Raw genomic sequence first — 19748 nt, forward strand, 5'->3', positions numbered from 1 at the left:
AGTGCTTTTTTTTCAGGGGGCACTCAAGGGTACGCAGTACCGGCACGTCATTTGTTGTTGTTTAAAAGTGTGGCACTTGCTGTAATGACTTCATGGTGAGTACGGGCACCTATTTTTTCTAGGGGAAAAGCACTGCTGTAGGGCCCCAGTCTATATCCTTGTGTAAGCTAAGTACCTTACTTCAGAGAGAGTATGGCCTTAAACATGTGCCTGGTAACTAACGAGGTGTTAAGGAATAGTTTGTGCATTCATGTGACAATCACAGAGTGGTTCGCTTGCAGTGATCATGCATAGTTAATAGGTCAATGCTTATAACGGACTCTGACTCCTCTATCAGTGTAGCTAGCTTATAGCCAGAAAAATGCTGGAGAAATCCTGCATTTACAGTAAGTGAGCATTGTGTCAAAATATAAAGACAAATGGCCTAATACATTTTAAAGTATTTGCTTTATGTCATATATCAAATCTCTTGTTACCTGGTACAGATCAGCAAAGAGTTCCTTTTCCTTTAAGCAGTAATGGGAAGAAAATTTTCAGCAGCTGAAGCTTTGCCTGTTATTGATGCTTTGTCAGAGAAGTTACATTTCACAACATCCTGCTTTGGGGGCAAAGGGCATTTCATAGTCTGTGCTTTAGCTGCAAACACCCATTAATTGGCTGTCAGATAGAGTTACTCAGGAAAACTCTTGATAAAAACCAGCAGTTACACAGGAATGTTTATTGCCCTCATTGAAAGCTGGGTGTGTTCTCTTCTCTCCTCCATTCTCAAGTCAAGGCTTTCTCCTCCGTGCATGGCTGGCCCAAGACATGTTTCTGCCTGAGGCAAAGAAGATGGCACCTCTGCATTCCACATGCAGAAGCTGACAGAACAGCAAATTGACACTGGAGAGACCCTCAGGGTACCAAACCGTATGGGAAACAGCCTTACTAGAAAAGCTAACCAACAAATTGAAATTAGCAGGAGGACAAACAAGAGAGGATGCCTTCCACCCTGGAGTGGCTCCCTTTTATTACATATACAGCCCAAGGAGACAACAACATCGCCTCCCCCCCTCCTGCCCCAACAGCATACAAATCAATATGGCTAACTTGACCCAACAACCCCTAGCCACCCAAGCCATGAACAAAACTCACTGCGAACAACCATGCCCTGGCCTCCCCAACAGTGTTTGATACTCCCATTGTTCCAGTCACATTTTGCCACTGGCAACCCCACATCTTTCTCCCCCCAATCTGACAGTGTCTATGACAGCAACATCTCACACCAAATGTAATTGACCTGTGGGTAGGACTCTATGATCTGAAAACAGAGACGTTATATGTACGTTTGTTATCAATGACAATCTTTCACAAAAAACAAATTTAAAAAGCACTCATCACAGGATAACATCCTTCACTGCACTTTAGGACAACATGTGGGCTTAGGGAGTGTGGGCATCTCCATCCAGAGATCAAAGATTACAGATTTCAGTTCCTTTCCTAACCAGAAAATCTACATGAAGTATAATCCTGATTACTGCAATGCTGTGATACAAGATGATTGCTAAATATGGAAATTGCAAATGAAATGTCTTGGTGCACTTATTTCGGATCAACCATTCAGACCATGATGCCCTTGTTCTCTGTGAGGATAAGTATACTTCTCTGGATTTACCTTGCAATAGGTCCAGTAGCATGTGGTAAAAGCAAATAAATATAGTAGATAGAAAAGTTTTTTTCATTGGATGTGATAAAATTGGGTATCTGGTTATTGTAAGTTAATGAAGTAATTTAGACAAAGTTCCATATTTACCATTCAAATATCCAGTATTATAAATCCAACAAATAGGGTATATTGACAGCAAAAATATGTGTGCTGCTATTGTAATAATTCTTAGCCTTGTTAATTTCACACTCGGCTTAAAAGATCTTCATTATTCATTTCCGTTTGTGCACTTGGATTGGCTGTGATATAGTGGTGCCTTGTTGTGTTTGGCACATACTAATGGAAAAGGTGTCCGGCTGCCTTTTTCTTTCAAAACTATAACATTCAATTTTTTCTTCAGCCGAGACGGTCCTAGTGCTTATTAAACGAAATCCTTCTTTGAGTAATAAGTCAACCAGCAGGCCCAGCACATTAGTTCCATTAATCAATTTCCTCTGATCAGGTTTTATAGAAACGTATCTGGAAAAAACCATGAAAAAAATGTTAGTGCCAGCATGTACCGGATAGTATACACCTACACTTGGTATTTTGCCTGCTACCAGTGCAATAAAAATGATCAGTAGCAGTCTTGCCTTAGTTATTGCACATGCCAAAATATAAACTAGAAATTGATTAAAGCAGACAGCTGAGGTATAAGGTATATGATGAATGTAGTAGAATTAGAGTTGGAGCAGGAAGAACCTATTTGTATGAAGCAGGGTTTAAAAGAGAATGTCTGAAAAAGGTACGAAAACTTGTCAGAGTTGCATGAGAGTACATGTGCTATTTGTATTGTGTTAGCTTTGAAATTAAGAAAAATACCTTGCTATAAACTGATCACTGTAGTCAGTGCCACACTGGAAAATGACATCATGATGGGAAGGCCTCTCCAAAGAAAGGGGAATCAGCGACTTCTGTGAAGGGTCATTATGGCTTTTCCAAGTTGTTCCAACAAGCTTTTCTGAAAATACAGTGATTCTTCCAGCCAGTTCACCAATAGTGATGCTACAAGAGCCAAATACCCGGAAAAAAGCTTGCATTTCTTGGAGCAAGAATCGTATTTCCAAGATCTCTAGTTTTGGTTTCAACAAACTTTCTGGACTCAGAAGGTCAGCCAGAGAGTAAATTTCATAGAAATCAGCCTCTCTCTGCAGCCTCTGGTAGTCTGAGAAGTCACTGGGCAGAGAAAGCTGTCGTGTTCTTAGGAAGTCCAGGATATAGCTGAACAGAACTCCATCACGGTCTATAAAGAACTGGCCATTCACCAACCTACATTCTAAGTCATTGCCACCCAACATCCTTGCCAATCTAGATTCAGGGAATTGCTGTAGCGTAGAACGCCATGTTGTGAATTTCACTCCTCCCACATTCAAAATGCTCACATCTTGATTGTTCATTTTTCTCTTCTCCACAGGAAAACAGTGTCTTCTGGCAGTGTCTCCAAACTACATACGTAGAGGCAAAGAGCAAATCCTGTCCTGTGTTATGGGAGAAAAAGGCTGAGCAGACAGGATTCCCCAGCAACAACGCTGAAGTGTATAGTTTTGTTTACAAGGCTGGGTTGGTTGCTTGGGAACCAAAATACTGCAACTGAAATAAAGCATCATTTTTAAAAAAACATGTTGAAAGTCAGCCAGTGAGATCCTGACTGGCCAGAATAGCATCCAGTTTAGGACAGATCATGACCTACTTCCTTCACCCACAACAACAATCTACCCAAATGAGCTGCCTATCTGTGAGGCAGATATTCACAAATGCTACTATAGCTCAGTTTTGTGATCAAGGAGCTACATAGGCCTGTTCTGAAAGCAAACAGATTTGTAAATTCCTATATTAGGCTACAATCCTAACCCTTTACCTGGGAGTAAAGACTTACTTCTAAGTAGACATGGTGGATATTTCACTTTGGGGACAGAGGCTGATCTTAGGATCAAGGTCAAAATTTTTGTTAAGATAAGCAGCAATTTGGTATTGGAGTTCTCAAAGAACTCTCGGGTCTCCCTAAAGGATACTAATATGCCAAACCCTGGGTTAGGGGAGGAGTAGTACCTCTGGTGGGGGACATATCGTGTTCATTTGAGGGCAGTTTGTCCACCTCTGGGCCCCACCCTGCACTCAGCTTACTTGCAGCTCGTAGCTGTCAGCATGGGACAGTGGCCACAACTCAGGAAATTCCTTCAACTTGCCAGCTAATCCAGGTGGGGGTAGCCAATTGGTCTCAAAATCCTTTGTGGATTAGGGACTTCCCTTGCATGTGAAGCGCCTGCCAACCTAGCAGTTCGAAAGCACCCTCGGGTGCAAGTAGATAAATAGGGACCGCTTACTAGCGGGAAGGTAAACGGCGTTTCCGTGTGCGGCTCTGGCTCGCCAGAGCAGCGATGTCACGCTGGCCACGTGACCCGGAAGTGTCTCCGGACAGCGCTGGCCCCCGGCCTCTTGAGTGAGATGGGTGCACAACCCTAGAGTCTGTCAAGACTGGCCCGTACGGGCAGGGGTACCTTTACCTTTACCTTGCATGTGAAGATGGGCTCCAGTGGATTAAGCAGACAGGAATAATAGCGGGTCCAACAGTCAAGGTGGTTTCTGCACGTGCTGTAGAGGCAAGTGAGGGGCAGATGGGGCTCATCAGTCTGGGAAGGGAGCCCATGTACTCATCTAGCAGGACAACTCTCTGATCCTAACCATCTGCTGCCTTGTAGGATATCTTTGGGAGAATAAGCTAAGCAGTAAACCCTACGAAATGTGGAGAAGACTCCCAAGATGGCTTCTTGTATGCCTTCTTCCACAACTCCTGCAGCCAGGCTGATGCCAAACAGTGCTCTACTTTCCTTTGGACCCCATCAGTGAGGCAGAGGGTGGGTGGGTGGGTCTGGGCAGCCCAGGACCTCCAGACCCCTGCTATGCTGGCAATCGGCCCAACACCCAAGTGACAGTAATGAGTCTGACTCAGAAACAAATGGATCCCAAGCTCGCTCAGTGTCTCCCAGAATGCCCCATTTTGGAGCTTCCCATCAGTGGTTATTTTTACTGTACTTTTCAACTAGGGATTTCTGTACCTTATAGGACAGAGCTGTTTTGAAATTTATATAGTACTTTATATGACAGTGCTGTTTTGAACAGGGCAGAGGAAGACTTTCCCTCCATCGAAACCTCTGGAACAGTGTTTGGACAGCAGGCTAAGATGGCCTGATCAACACCAGCAGCCTTTTTTCTTCCTCCTTTTAACATCCATCCTGAAGTTTTCTCAGGAATTCAAGACTGCACACCACTTTATAACAATTTGGTTGGCCTAATTTATTTCCCTAATATGAATTTAGATTGTATATTTTGGGTGGGATTCACCTAAACAGACCTGTCAGCAGAATCCCTGGATAAGGACTTCCACAACAGGGCTTACCCCCTCTTCTGCCCCTGGTACTCCCTGAAATTGGCTTGGCAGCATGAGAGAACCCCCAGAACAGCACATGCAGGGGAAGGGGTTACTGCTCTGCCTGGCAAGCTGGAGTATTTGCACGGAATGAACAACTGGAAAAGTGTGAAGTTTAATTCCACCCTTTTGGATCAACACAGCTACCTTTAAAGCCAGTGAGACTTACTTTCAAGACAGGGTATATTTTGGATCAGCGTCTAACTAGAAACAGTTTTTTAGAAGTTAATAGTATGTATTTGTTCTTTCACATGTACATCCACATCAGGAATTGTTTTGCAATGTGTCGTACTTCTGAAGTTTGGTACATCAGTGGTTATTATTTATATACTTGACCTCACAACCTATTACTTACATTTTCTCCCCATGTGTCCTTCTTAACGTTGAAACTCAACAACAATGTACATACCTGTCAGGGGTTCAGGAGCAGAGACGCGGAGAAGGGAGGTGACAGAGAGCGAGGGGGAGGAATACGAAGGAAGGATGAGTGGGGATGACGACCCGAGATCACCAAGCCTGTCCAGTGAGTCCGAGGATTCCCAGAGGGGAGCGCCAGCGGTCAGAGCAAGGGGGGAAAGCAGGGGGACACCCCAGGAAGAAGGGTCCAGAGAGGGATCAGAGAGCAGCAGTTGGAGATCGGGACCCACGTGCCCAGCCGGGAGCAGCGGGGAGAAAGGGGACCAGACATCGGGTTCCGGAGGCTTTCAGCAGGAGGGAGGGCATGAGTCAGGAGTAGTCACGCCCACCTCAGGGAGCGACGAAACGATCAAGAGGAAGGTAGAGAGTTGGGCGCGCGCGCCAAGTTCAAATGCAGCGGAAGCTGGCGCAGTAAGCAGCCTGGAGAGTGAGCCAGGTTCCAAAGCCCGCCGCAAGGAGGCGGAAGGGTCAGGGGGGTCCGCGTCAGAAGAGAGTAGGAAAGAAGAGACCCCGGGGGGCAGAAGGACCCAGAGACGGAAGGAAAGGCGCAGGAGGTGGAGCAAGGCTAGGGTATTAAGCTGGTGTGCTAGAGGCGGAGACTCAGACGGGTCTTCGCCGGTCTGACATAGAAGACGTAGGGCTGCACATTGCAGTTTGGAAATGGAACCTGTAACCCAATAAAGACTCTTTTAACGTGAACGCTGGCTAACGTGGTCCTATGTGAGCTGGGACTGGGTAGCAGCCCTGACAATACCGTATTTCATGAATTTTTTTACATAATCTGCAATGCCTATTGATTCATACTGTACACACAACTGATGCCTTTCACCTTGGGAAAAACAAGATAAATTGGCACTTTTTACCTAAGTAGGTATCTCCTTTCAAATTCAATGTGCAAAGTATTTCCAAGTATCAGTAGTTGGACCTGAGAAAAATGACATCAATGATTGCTTAATCACTTTTTAAGAAGCTTCCAAAGTAATCAGTTTGAACATACTTTTATTATACAAGGGTAGAAGTTACAAAATTTTGTATTTGCACATAAATTGGGCAATATTATCCAACATCACAAGGGTGTAATTTACACATTTTTCACTCAGAATGGCAGCACCACCAGTCATCTTCTCCCAGTAGATGATAGCATGATCTGCCATCTCTGCTGTGTCTGCCAGATAACCTGTGCCAAATGCAGATATAAGTATTTTCCAGTGCTGGAGACCGTTAGATAGAAAGTCCATAAAAAACATCTGTGTGGCAGCAAGTATAAGGAAGGAAAGCAAAACAATCACAATTAACTTATGTAAGGACAATGAAGAAAATGCCCAGTTAAAAGTACTTTTTTCCTGAGGTAAAGAAAGTTTGTCCACATCTGCAAGCTTAAATTGTTCCCACTGGCTTGTATCAAATCCTTTCATTGTGGAATTGATGTTGACAGTAAGACAAGGCAATTTGGTTTCCTTGATCACCTTGATTTTCTCTCGGAATTCCTGCATCTGTTGCAAAAACACAATGGGTTCAGACACCTCTTTAAAGGCTTCGGCAATATTAAAAGCGGTTCGTTGTTCTCGTATAATAGTGTTCAGTTTATTAATTTCTGGATCGTATGCCTGCATGACTGCAAGCTTCATTGTCTCAAAATCTGAAAGTATCTCATTCTTTTTTTGTTCCAGTGTATACTGCAATTTCTCAAAAAAATCTTTTACTCTGTCATAGTCCTTTGTCAGCATCTGGAGGGCTTTGCGCTTGCTGGCTTCCAGGGTGTCTAGCCGAGAAAGTGCATCCCCACAACGCCATGTTTCAAAACCCTGGAACAATGTCTCAAAAGCAAGTTTTTCCTGAAAATAAGCATCTTCAATAGAACAAAACACATGCTTTATATGATCTCCTCGAGTTGCACAGATACCACATATCAACTGTGTGTCTGTTTGGCAGAAAATGTTGAGAGGCTGACCGCTGTGTACTTTACACACAGGCATCTTTGAGGTTACCTTAATTTTGTTATATTTCTCTACAATACCTTTGAGGGAATAGTTGACTTGCAGGTTGTTAACCCCTGTCACAGTGGTTTCCTTCCGACATGTTGGGCATTTGAAGAGAGACTGTCTCCAAATTACATTCCGAGCATTTCCCTCCAAAATCCCTTCCAAACATTTCTTACAGAAGTTATGTGAGCAGGGTAGGGCTCGGGGATCCTCAAACAAACTACAACAAATGGGGCATGTAAGATCTTCTTCAAGGAGCTCCATTGCAGTCTGTAATAAAAGGAGAGAATTCAGAGAATTATACTGTATAATGATCACAATCTAAGAAACTCAGGCATCTTGCCTGCCATCCTACGGGTGTATTAAGTCCTTCAGCCCAAGCAGTGAATGTTTAAATACTTTATTTCACAAGAGATGTGGATAACAAATTCTACACCTGCTAAAAATACCCAACTATCAAAATTCTACATTTGTTTTTCACCGGAAAAAGGTAAAAGGCGGATCTACACGGATCCTCGTGAATTCATATGATTTTTTCATCCAAATTAAATAAAACCACCATGATATTGTAGACCATGTCTTACTCTGTAGAAAGCATCAAAAAAATCACGCATCCACTGTTTCGGGGGGGCGCAGGGGCGCAAAAACATGGTTAAAAAACACGGATCCTCATGGATCCTCATGATTTTTCCACTAGATCAGCCCAAAGTCACCATCAGATCAAAGATCATGGCCATGGGCACAGCATCCACCACAAAAATCACGGATCCACGGCTGCCTGGCGAAACCGTGGCCCAAAAACGTGGTTTTCAAGAACGGATCTTCATGGATCCACACGCTTTCTGCATCGGGCCAACCCAAACTCACCGTCAAATCACATATCATAGTAAGGGGCACAGCGTACACCACAAAAAACTCGGATCCACACCTGCCTGGCCACGCCCTGGCCCAAAAACGTGGTTCCGAAGCACGGATCCTCATGAATCCTCATGATTTTTGCACTAGATCAGCCCAAAGTCACCATCAGATCAAACATCATGTCCAGGGGCACAGCACCCACCACAAAAATCACAGATCCACGACTTCCTGGCGAAACCGTGGCCCAAAAACGTGGTTCCGAAGCACGGATCCTCATGGATCCTCACGCTTTTTGCATTGGGCCAACCCAAACTCACCGTCAAATCACACATCATGTCCAGGGGCACAGCCTGCACCACAAAAAAACTCGGATCCACGGCTTCCTGGCCACTCCATGGCCCAAAAACGTGGTTTTGAAGCACGGATCCTCATGGATCATCACGCTTTTTGCATTGGACCAACCCATATTCACAGTCAAATCACACATCATGTCCAGGGGCAGAGCCTGCACCACAGAAAACTCGGATCCACGGCTCCCTGGCCACTCCAAGGCCCAAAAACGTGGTTCTGAAGCACGGATCCTCATGGATCCTCATGATTTTTGCACTAGATCAGCCCAAAGTCACCATCAAATCACACATCATTCCCAGGGGCACAGCCTGCACCACAAAAAACTCGGATCCACAGCTTCCTGGCCACTCTATGGCCCAAAATCGTGGTTCCGAAGCACGGATCCTCATGGATCCTCACACTTTTTGCATTGGGCCACCCCAAACTCACCGTCAAATCACACATCATTCCCAGGGGCACAGCCTGCACCACAAAAAACTCGGATCCACAGTTATCTGGCCACTCCATGGCCCAAAAACGTGGTTCCGAAACACGGATCCTCATGGATCCTCATGCTTTTTGCATTGGGCCACCCCAAACTCACCGTCAAATCACACATCATGTCCAGGGGCACAGCCTGCACCACAAAAAACTCGGATCCCCAGCTTCCTGGCCACTCCATGGCCCAAAAACGTGGTTTTGAAGCACGGATCCTCATGGATCCTCACGCTTTTTGCACTAGATCAGCCCAAAGTCTTCATCAGATCAAACTTCATGGCCAGGGGCACAGCATCCACCACAAAAATCACGGGTCCACGGCTTCCTGGCCATACCGTGGCCCAAAAACGTGGTTCCGAACCACGGATCCTCATGGATCTTCACGCTTTTTGCATTGGGCCAACCCAAACTCACTGTCAAATCATACATCATAGCCAGGGGCACAGCCTGCATCACAGAAAACTCGGATCCACGGCTTCCTGGCCACTCCAAGGCCCAAAAACGTGGTTTTGAAGCACGGATCCTCATGGATCCTCATGATTTTTGCACTAGATCAGCCCAAAGTCACCGTCAAATCACACATCATTCCCAGGGGCACAGCCTGCACCACAAAAAACTCGGATCCACAGCTTCCTGGCCACTCTATGGCCCAAAAACTTGGTTCCGAACCACGGATCCTCATGGATCTTCACGCTTTTTGCATTGGGCCAACCCAAACTCACTGTCAAATCACACATCATAGCCAGGGGCACAGCCTGCACCACAAAAAACTCGGATCCACGGCTTCCTGGCCACTCCAAGGCCCAAAGAGGTGGTTTTGAAGCACGGATCCTCATGGATCCTCAAGCTTTTTGCACTAGATCAGCCCAAAGTCTTCATCAGATCAAACTTCATGGCCAGGGGCACAGCATCCACCACAAAAATCACGGGTCCACGGCTTCCTGACCATACCGTGGCCCAAAAACGTGGTTTTGAAGCACGGATCCTCATGGATCCTCACGCTTTTTGCACTAGATCAGCCCAAATTCACCGTCAAATCACACATCATGGCCAGGGGCACAGCCTGCACCACAAAAACCGAGATCCACGGTTTCCTGACCATACCGTGGCCCAAAAACATGGTTTTGAAGCACGGATCCTCATGGATCCTCACGCTTTTTGCACTAGATCAGCCCAAATTCACCGTCAAATCACACATCATGGCCAGGGGCACAGCCTGCACCACAAAAACTGAGATCCACGGCTTCCTGGCAACACCATGGCCCAAAAACGTGGTTTTGAAGCACGGATCCTCATGGATCATCACACTTTTTGCATTGGGGAGCCCCAAATTCACCCTTTATTCAAATATCTTGTACATAACCACAGATCTGACCACAAACATCATGGATCTACTGCCAGATGCTACCCTGGATATATGGACAATTTTTAGGTGGGTGTGCTGGGATGGAGGAAACTGAGTCGGCTGAATCTCTATCCATTAAAGATGGGCGTCCAATGGCTGGGCCAGAATAATTTCAGTTTGGTTTGCCAGCTCCCAGCTCTTCATGGGGCGCAATAGTCACCTGTAGCCGCTATCAGGAGTCCCGGTGTGATCCTGGATGCTTATATCTCTAAGGAGGCATTGGTCACAAATGTAGCCAAACTGGAATTTTTGAATCTATGTCAGGTTAGGAGATCGGTACCGTACCTGTCCCTTTCCAACCTAGCCCTGGTGATCCATGCAGTAGTCACCTGCAGACTAGACTACTTTAACTTGCTGTACACCTGAGCCGGGGAGTGCAGGGTATAAATGTGATAGAGAGAGAGAGAGTGAGAGAGATAGAGAGAGATGCAGGGCTACCCTTGAGACTGCTCCAGAAACTCCAAATGGTCTAAAATGCAGATGCACGAGTTCTTACTTGGACTTTGTGGAGAGCCCACATTCAGTTGGTTGTTCATCAGCTGGATTGGCTCCAGGCGGAGTATCGAATCAGGTTCAATGTTTTGGTGCTAATCTTTAAAGCCCTAAACAGTCTGTGACCTTTCTTATCTGTGGGAATTATCTTCCAATACACCCCCCGAGTGTGACGCTCATCTAACAGCAACCTACTGGTGGTCCCTGGCCCAAAACATATCCAGCTGTCCTCAACCAGAGCCAGAGCCTTTTTGGTGGAACGCTTTGTCTAATGAGAACCAGGGCTCAGTGCAATCTATCTCAGTTCTCTCACTTGTCATGGTGAGTGGGCTTGCACATTCCTATGACCCTTGTGAGTGAAGCCATTGGGAATCTCGTATACTCCCAGCAGGGTCACCCAAGGTGGTAAGGTCAAAGAAAATTAAATATGCTCAGAGTCCTGTAGTGATTTCATGCTCTTTATTGCAGCTTGTAAAACAGTGATTGAATTTCCCCCCAAACCTCAGGCTTTTATATACATTATTTACACAATGAGTCCCGTCTGACTAGCTGATTCTGCTTCCCTCCTGGAGCCTGGTTGGTCTTTTCCTGCAAGCCAATAAGTTCTTGCATTCTAGGATCCTACTTGCCTATTGTTCTAGGATCCAAGCTTAGTACATAACAGGGAAGGAGTTAGACAAAGAATGATCCAAGAAGTCCTCAACGGCAGAACAGGTGGGTGATAACAAGCAGTGTGTTACAACGGCTCTGAAGGCAGATGAAGGCTGCAGCAGATAGGATCCACCAGTTTGTCGTGACTACTCATGCCATCAGAACAGAGCCCTACTGCGAAGACTGTGCGTTGGTCAGCGTGCACTAATCTACACACATAAAACAAATTCACGCACAGGCGTCTTCCAAAAACCAAACCCAACCCCCCCAAACCCTCCCCCCATGGCCATCACTAAATGGCTACGGAGGCAGGAATGTGAAGCCCCTAGTCATGAACCGACACATGGGCGGTCAGTCGTTCTGACTCAAGGAATGAGGCCGTTGAGCAGCTCAGCAGCTGTATCCATGACTGAGCAGCCCTTTTTAGGATCCACTATGCTCACCCCGAAAAGGGGAAGGGGCTGGAAATGGTGCCCTAAACATAGTATGCCTCCCTTTTCCCCTGACTGGATTACCACGCCCAGGTGGAATCTCTTTTCCCATATTTTGAATCCATTATTCTGTATCCTAGTCTCTAGAACAGCAGAAAACAAGCTTGCTCCCTCTTCAACATGACATCCCTTCAAATATTTAAACATGGCTATCATGTCACTCCTTAATCTTATCTTCTCTAGATTAAACAAATCCAGCTCCCTAAGTCTCTCTTCATAGGGCTTGAATTCCAGACCTTTTACATTTTGGTCACCCTCCTCTGGACATGCTCCAACTTGACAATATCCTTCTTCAACTGGACACAGTATTTCAGGTGTGGTCTGACCAACCAACCAGAATAGTGTGGTAGCATTCATTCACTTGATCTAGACACTATACTCCTATTGATGCAGCCCAGAATTGCATTGGCATTCTTAGCTGCCACATCACACTGTTGACTCATATTCAGCTTGTGGTCGACTAAGACTCCCAGATCCCTTTCACAGGTACTGTTGTCAAGCCAAGTGTCCCCCACCTGTGCGTTTCATTTTTTCTATCCAGGTGCAGTACCTTACATTTCTCCCTATTGAACTCCATATTGTTGGTTTTGGCCCAGCTCTCTAGGCTATTCAGGTCATTTTGAATTCTGACCCTGTCCTCTGGTGTATTAGCAACCCCTCCCAGTTTGCAGTCATTTGCAAATTTGATTAGCACACCCTCTATTCCATCATCCAAATCATTTATAAAAATATTGAATAGCACCAGGCCCAGGACAGAACCTTGTGGAACCCCAGTAGTCATTTTTTTCCAGGATGAAGGTGAGTCACTGATGAGCACTCTTTGGGTTCAGCCCATCAACCAATTACAAATCCACCTAACAGTAGCTTTGTCTAGCCCACATTTTACTAGTTGTTTTGCAATAATATCATGGGGGACCTTTTCAAAGGCCTTACTGAAGTCAAGGTAAGCTGGTACAAGGGAAAGCAGGATTGTAATTACTGTAAAAATTACTGATTACTTTGGATCAGCAGTCTCAACCTAACCCGCTATGTGGGGAGAGCCACGTGTTCCTTTGGAAGGCAAGTGGAATACAGTGTGATATACTGACAGCTGTTTTAAAAGATGTAACTGTAACTTAAAATCCAGTATCAGGAAGAAAAAAAAACAAAATTAGATGGTCCCTGTGTGGATAGTCATGTTTGCATGATGGGGCCACCTCCTGATATAAGAGGGTTCTAAAATCAGTCCTGAAAGTAGACTGATTGAGAATGACACACGCATAGCTTTTGCTCTGCCATTAACAAGGTGAGCTGAAGCAAATTCTTGCCTCCCTTTGGGCTTAGCAATATTTCCTACAGCATTCTTGTTGAAGGGCATTGGAGAGTTAGGTGAGGGTCACTTTTCTGTTTTTCCATCAAGCCCCCAGACAAGAATGCTACAGCATCAGCCCCAACCACTCAGTCTCATAACAAAAAATACTCAACGGAGTTAGGGCTGAGGGTAGGGGAAGTACAAGTATGATCTTTCCAGTCCTCTAGAAGCTGACCCTTTTGGTCATTTTGGTCATGGAGCCAAATATCTGTTTCCAAGTTTTAAGAGTCTAAACAAGTAAAGAACAAGCTTGCCCTTTACATGCAAAAGCCCTGAAATTCAGCCCATTGGGCAATGATAAGCTGGGAGGAGGGAGGTAAGGACTAGCACCTTCTCTGCCCTCCACCTCCAACAGCTACACCTGAAAGTTTCATGATGGGGTTCGATTTGAGAAGCTGAATGTTTATAAAGGCACTTAGCCAATTTCTGCCACGGAAATTCTGAACAGAAACACTCTGCAGGTTCAGCCCCCAAAAGAAACTGCTCTATGGTCTCTGTGTTGGGAAATGGGAACAGATCTTGCTCATCACCAACCTTCCCTCCACAAATCAGTATCACTATGAGGCTGAACTGAACAGCTTGCTCCAGAGTTTTAAGAGATACGTTTCTGTGGTGTGGTAGTTAAGAGCGGTGGACTCTAATCTGGTGAGCTGGGTTCGCTTCACCGCTCCTCCACATGCAGCTGCTGGGTGACCTTGGGCCAGTCACACTTCTCTCTGAACTCTCTCAGCCCCACTCACCTCACAAGGTGTCTGTTGTGGGGGTGGAAGGGAAAGGAGATTTTTAGCCACTTTGAGGCTCCTTCAAGTAGAGAAAAGCAGGATATAAAAACTAACTCCATAAATAAGAATTCTATGGAAAAGGACCATCCCTGCCATGATGATGAAAACTATATGTTTGGATTTTGCTGTATTATACCAACCTGTGGAATATGACAGTTCGCAGTTTCAAAATCTATTTGGCCACAGTGGTTTGACAGTCGGGACACACGAAAACCTCTGGAAGATCTTTTGAATCAATGCCTATGCGAAAGCAGTGGTACCAGTCCTTGCAGTTTCCTTCACAGTAAGCCATAGTTAGGTCACCACTGGGCCTCCTGCACCCTTCCTTCAAGAAACATAGTGACCAGCAGCCTTCAAACAAGGATATCTGAGCAATAGGTTAGTGTATCCTTCCATCCCTCTGGGCATGATCGAGACACAGTAATGTAACTCTCGTTCAAGATTTGTCTCTTCTTGGGAGGAACAGCATCAATTTCCACTTGAAAATATTTGTCTTGTCCTTCAAAATAGGTTTTCCCACAGTACTGTATTATTTCTTTTGCAATCCAGGGTCTAATGGCAGCCATATCCTTTTGTATGAACTGTAATTGGGCAGCAGACGCAATCAGATGGGCAATGGTACATGTGAAAGGACCGTAGTCACTGGAATTACGGTACCTTGCCTGGGTATATCAGTTGGTGCAAAAAATGATCAGCCGCAAAACTATAGGGATATTTTGAATCCATCTTATACAAACATGCTAAGAAGGATGTTATTGCATCAATCACAGAGTGGTTCAATCCATGTTTGGAATCTAGACAGAGCATGGTCTTCCTTTTAAAAATGATTACTATCAGTTTCCAGTGGACTTCTCTGTCATTTACTGGAATAATCAAAACACCTTTCTTTAGCACTCCAAATCTCAAACAGTTCTTCAGAGCTTGCACTGGCAATCTTTGACATATCTGCATGAAGTGGCAAGAACGGTAAGTGGGAAAATTGTTCCATTGTGACCTAGCTCTTTGGCCATGATCACCCTGGAGGCAAGAAAGGCATCTATTATGCTCCTTCAGGTATACTGCATCGAGGCCGTTTAGGGCTTTAAAGGCCAGCACCAACACTTTGAATTGTGCTCAGAAATGTACTGGGAGCCAATGTAAGTCTTTCAGGACATGTGTTATATGGTCTTGGTGGCCACTCCCAGTCACCAGACTAGCTGTAGTAGTCCTAGCTGTAGTAGTCCAAGCGGAAGATAACAAGAGCATGCACCACTCTAGTGAGGCAGTCTCCGGGCAGGTAGGGTCTCAGCCTGCGTACCAGATGGAGCTGGTAGACAGCTGCCCTGGTAGACAGCTGCCCTGGATACAGAATTGACCTGTGCGTCCATGGACAGCTGTGAGTCCAAAATGACTCCCAGGCTGTGCACCTGGTCCTTCAGGGGACAGTTAGCCCATTCTGGACCAGGGAGTGCTTCACACCAGCCCACCCCCTGTCCCCCAAGAACAGAACTTCATTATTGGATTCTCCTCCAGCTTCATTGAAGGGGCGCTGCGCAGAGAGGAAACATTGTGCAGTGCCTCTCAAGCGAAGCAAAGCCTGGAGAGCAAGAGGGATCGGTGTGCACCGACCCCTCTCGTTCTCCAGGCTTCAGGCAGCTTACCACAAGCCTTCGGAGATCAGCAGGAACTTGCGCTGTGCTCCAAAGGCTTCAGGCGGCTATCCCTGAAGCCTGGACAGCGAGAGGGGTCGGTGCGCACCGACCCCTCTCGCTCTCCAGGCTTCAGCGAAAGCAACGCGTAGCCTTTGGAGTGTGGAGGGAGTGCTCCCTCTGCGCTTCGGAGGCTTCGTGTTGCTATCGCTGAAGCCAAGGAGCCTGCATTCACTCCATAGGACGCACACACATTTCCCCTTAATTTTTGGAGGGTAAAAAGTGTGTCCTATAGAGCGAAAAATACGGTAGTCATATATTCTCCTATCGGCTCTAATAATAATATTGCAGTGGTGACATTAACAGTGCAGGTAAGGGGATTTTTGTGATTTTTGTAGAGCAACTCATGATTTTTGTGGTGCAGGCTGTGCCCGTGGCTATGATGTGTGATTTGATGGTGAGTTTGGGGAGCCCCAATGCGAAAAGAGTGAGGATCCTTGTGGATCTGTGCTTCAAAACTACGTTTTTGGGCCATGGCGTTGCCAGGAAGCCGTGGATCCATAATTTTTATGGTGCAGGCTCTGCTCCTGGCTATGACGTGTGATTTGACAGTGAGTTTGGGTTGGCCCAATGCAAAAAGCATGAGGATCCATGAGGATCCGTGCTTCAAAACCACGATTTTGGGCCATGGCATTGCCAGGAAGCAGTGGATCCGAGTTTTTTGTGGTGCAGGCTGTGCCCCTGGACATGATGTGTGATTTGACGGTGAGTTTGGGCTGATCTAGTGCAAAAAGCGTGAGGATCCATGAGGATCCGTGCTTCAAAACCACGTTTTTGGGCCTTGCAGTGGCCAGGAAGCCGTGGATCCGAGTTTTTTGTGGTGCAGGCAGTGCCCCTGGACATGATGTGTGATTTGATGGTGAGTTTGGGATGGCCCAATGCAAAAAGCGTGAGGATCCATGAGGATCCGTGCTTCAAAACCACGTTTTTGGGCCTTGGAGTGGCCAGGAAGCCGTGGATCCGAGTTTTTTGTGGTGCAGGCAGTGCCCCTGGACATGATGTGTGATTTGATGGTGAGTTTGGGTTGGCCCAATGCAAAAAGCGTGAGGATCCATGAGGATCCGTGCTTCAAAACCACGTTTTTGGGCCTTGCAGTGGCCAGGAAGCCGTGGATCCGAGTTTTTTGTGGTGCAGGCAGTGCCCCTGGACATGATGTGTGATTTGATGGTGAGTTTGGGATGGCCCAATGCAAAAAGCGTGAGGATCCATGAGGATCCGTGCTTCAAAACCACGTTTTTGGGCCTTGGAGTGGCCAGGAAGCCGTGGATCCGAGTTTTTTGTGGTGCAGGCAGTGCCCCTGGACATGATGTGTGATTTGATGGTGAGTTTGGGTTGGCCCAATGCAAAAAGCGTGAGGATCCATGAGGATCCGTGCTTCAAAACCACGTTTTCGGGCCATGGATTTGCCAGGAAGTCGTGGATCCGTGATTTTTGTGGTGGATGCTGTGCCCCTGGCCATGATATGTGATTTGACAGTGAATTTGGGTTGGCCCTATAAAAAAAGCGTGAGGTTCCATGAGGATCCGTGCTTCAAAACCACGTTTTCGGGCCATGGATTTGCCAGGAAGCCGTGGATCCATGATTTTTGTGGTGGATGCTGTGCCCCTGGCCATGATATGTGATTTGACAGTGAGTTTGGGTTGGCCCAATACAAAAAGCTTGAGGATCCATGAGGATCCGTGCTTCAAAACCACCTTTTTGGGCCACGGAGTGGTCAGGTAGCCGTAGATCCGTGATTTTTGTGGTGGATGCTGTGCCCCTGGCCATGATGTTTGATCTAATGGTGACTTTGGGCTGATCTAGTGCAAAAATCATGAGGATTCATGAGGATCCGTGCTTCGGAACCACGTTTTTGGGCCAGGGCGTGGCCAGGCAGGCGTGGATCCGAGTTTTTTGTGGTGTAGGCTGTGCCCCTGGCTATGATGTGTGATTTGACGGTGAGTTTGGGTTGGCCCAATGCAAAAAGTGTGAGGATCCATGAGGATCCGTTCTTGAAAACCACGTTTTTGGGCCATGGTGTGGCCGGGAAGCCATGGATCCATGATTTCTGTGGTGGATGTCGTGCCCCTGGACATGATGTGTAATTTGAAAGTGAGTTTGGGCTGATCTAGTTCAAAAATCATGAGGATTCATGAGGATCCGTGTTTTTTAACCATGGTTTTGCGCCACTGCGGCACCACGAAATCGTGGATGCGTGATTTTTTTGGTTCTGCCTACAGTCTAAGATGTGGTCTACAGTATCATGATGTTTTTATTTTGTTTCAATATAAAAATCATATGAATTCATGAGGATCCGTGCCTCGGATCCATGTTTTTATGGTGCTGCAGCGCGGCAAAGTGTTGGATCCACGTTTTTTATAGTCCAGATTGTAGGCGTGCCTTCTAGGTGTGATTTGACACTGCATTTGTTGGAATTATTTTTAAAAAAGTGGAGGATCCATGAGGTTCCGTGTAGATCCGCCTTTTATGCAGACCCTTTTTCACCTTCCTTTCTCAGAACTAGGCAGGGCACAACGGGGATGGGGAGGTGCCTGCTTCATGCCCGCAGACTGTGCGCCCGGGGCAACGGGCACCACGGCAGTCCCCCCCCCCCATTATATGCTGTTGATTCGAGCCCCCCATTGGGCAAAAGATTCCCGCACTGCAGTGGGTTGGACTAGATGACCCCGGGGGTCCTCCCTTCCAGCTTTACACTTCGGCGATTCACTTTCGGCGCCAGGCGAAAACGTTCCCGTATAACCTGTAGCCTTTCCGAAGCGGGTGGGGGTGTTTTTAAGGCGTTTCTCTGGGGGATTTCTTTTCTTCGTCCTCTGGGCCACATAAAGAGACCCGCACATTCAAGGAATAAAAGTGAAAGTAACCTCGCCCCCCCCCCCCGCCCGAATGACCAGGCGGGCCCTGGCGCAAACAGCGAGGGAGCCGAAGGCCGCGCCGCAGCCTCACGCCCGTCTCCCTCCCCCGCCCCCCTCGCGCAGCCCCGCCGCTTCTCCGCCCCGCTCGAGTCCCGCTCACCAGCCCGTCGCTCGGGAAGCCGCAGAGCCGCCTCGGTCGCCCCGGAGGCCAGCAGGCCCGTCTCCAGGCTCCTCGCCCGCCCGCCCGCCCGGGCCTGCGCTGCTGCGCCTGCGCACAAGCGCTCCGTCCCTCTGCCCGCCTCAGAGACGCTCGGTGTCGCGCGCTGGAGCCGCAGCCGAGTCCCCGCCCCGCCCCCGGGGCTGGTGGCACAACCCCCCCCCCGGCGACCCTTTAGGATTATTTATTCCATGATCAGTATTAAATTCACATGCCGCCCTTTCTGCAAGGAAGCAGACCGGGAAAGCGGCCTGGAAGGAAACTGCCGCTTAGCGACGCGACAGGCGACGCTCGGCCCCCGGGGGGGGCGCCTGAGGGACGCGGGGCTTCTGTGGGGATTCGGCGCAATACGGGGCTGTTCAGGGGCAGACGCGGGGCAAGAGCCTCGGGAGATGAAGGGCGAGTCGCTTCGTGGGGCCCCGGGGAGTCAGTCGAGAGACGCAGCCCAGCCTTGGGGAGGGGAGGGGTCCCCCATGTCGCCGGGACTACAGCTCCCATCATCCCCGGCGGCTGGCCCTTGTCGCTGGGGATGATGGGAGTTGCAGTCCCGGCGTCGTCGGAGGCCGAGCACGCGCAGACACGGGGCGGGCGGCGGCGGCGGCGATGCGGAGCCTCTCTCGGCG

The 19748-nt window shown here is 47.4% G+C and overlaps 2 protein-coding genes across 2 annotated transcripts; both read right to left on the minus strand.

Annotated features, from left to right (window-relative positions):
- Window positions 1-430: 430 nt before the first annotated feature.
- KCNRG (potassium channel regulator) lies at window positions 431-6408 on the minus strand. The gene is made up of 4 exons (XM_082215823.1): window positions 6283-6408; window positions 4195-5520; window positions 2507-3931; window positions 431-2164 (listed from the first exon to the last, which is right to left on the minus strand). The coding sequence occupies exons 3-4, from the start codon at window positions 3079-3081 to the stop codon at window positions 1918-1920; spliced, it is 822 nt and encodes a 273-aa protein (XP_082071949.1). The 5' UTR covers window positions 3082-3931; window positions 4195-5520; window positions 6283-6408; the 3' UTR covers window positions 431-1917.
- Window positions 6409-6475: 67 nt separating this feature from the next.
- TRIM13 (tripartite motif containing 13) lies at window positions 6476-19212 on the minus strand. The gene is made up of 2 exons (XM_082215822.1): window positions 19069-19212; window positions 6476-7780 (listed from the first exon to the last, which is right to left on the minus strand). The coding sequence occupies exon 2, from the start codon at window positions 7772-7774 to the stop codon at window positions 6548-6550; it is 1227 nt and encodes a 408-aa protein (XP_082071948.1). The 5' UTR covers window positions 7775-7780; window positions 19069-19212; the 3' UTR covers window positions 6476-6547.
- Between the last annotated feature and the right edge of the window lie 536 nt (window positions 19213-19748).

Source organism: Podarcis vaucheri (assembly GCF_965113315.1).
Source record: "Podarcis vaucheri genome assembly, chromosome: 3".
NCBI lineage: Eukaryota > Metazoa > Chordata > Lepidosauria > Squamata > Lacertidae > Podarcis > Podarcis vaucheri.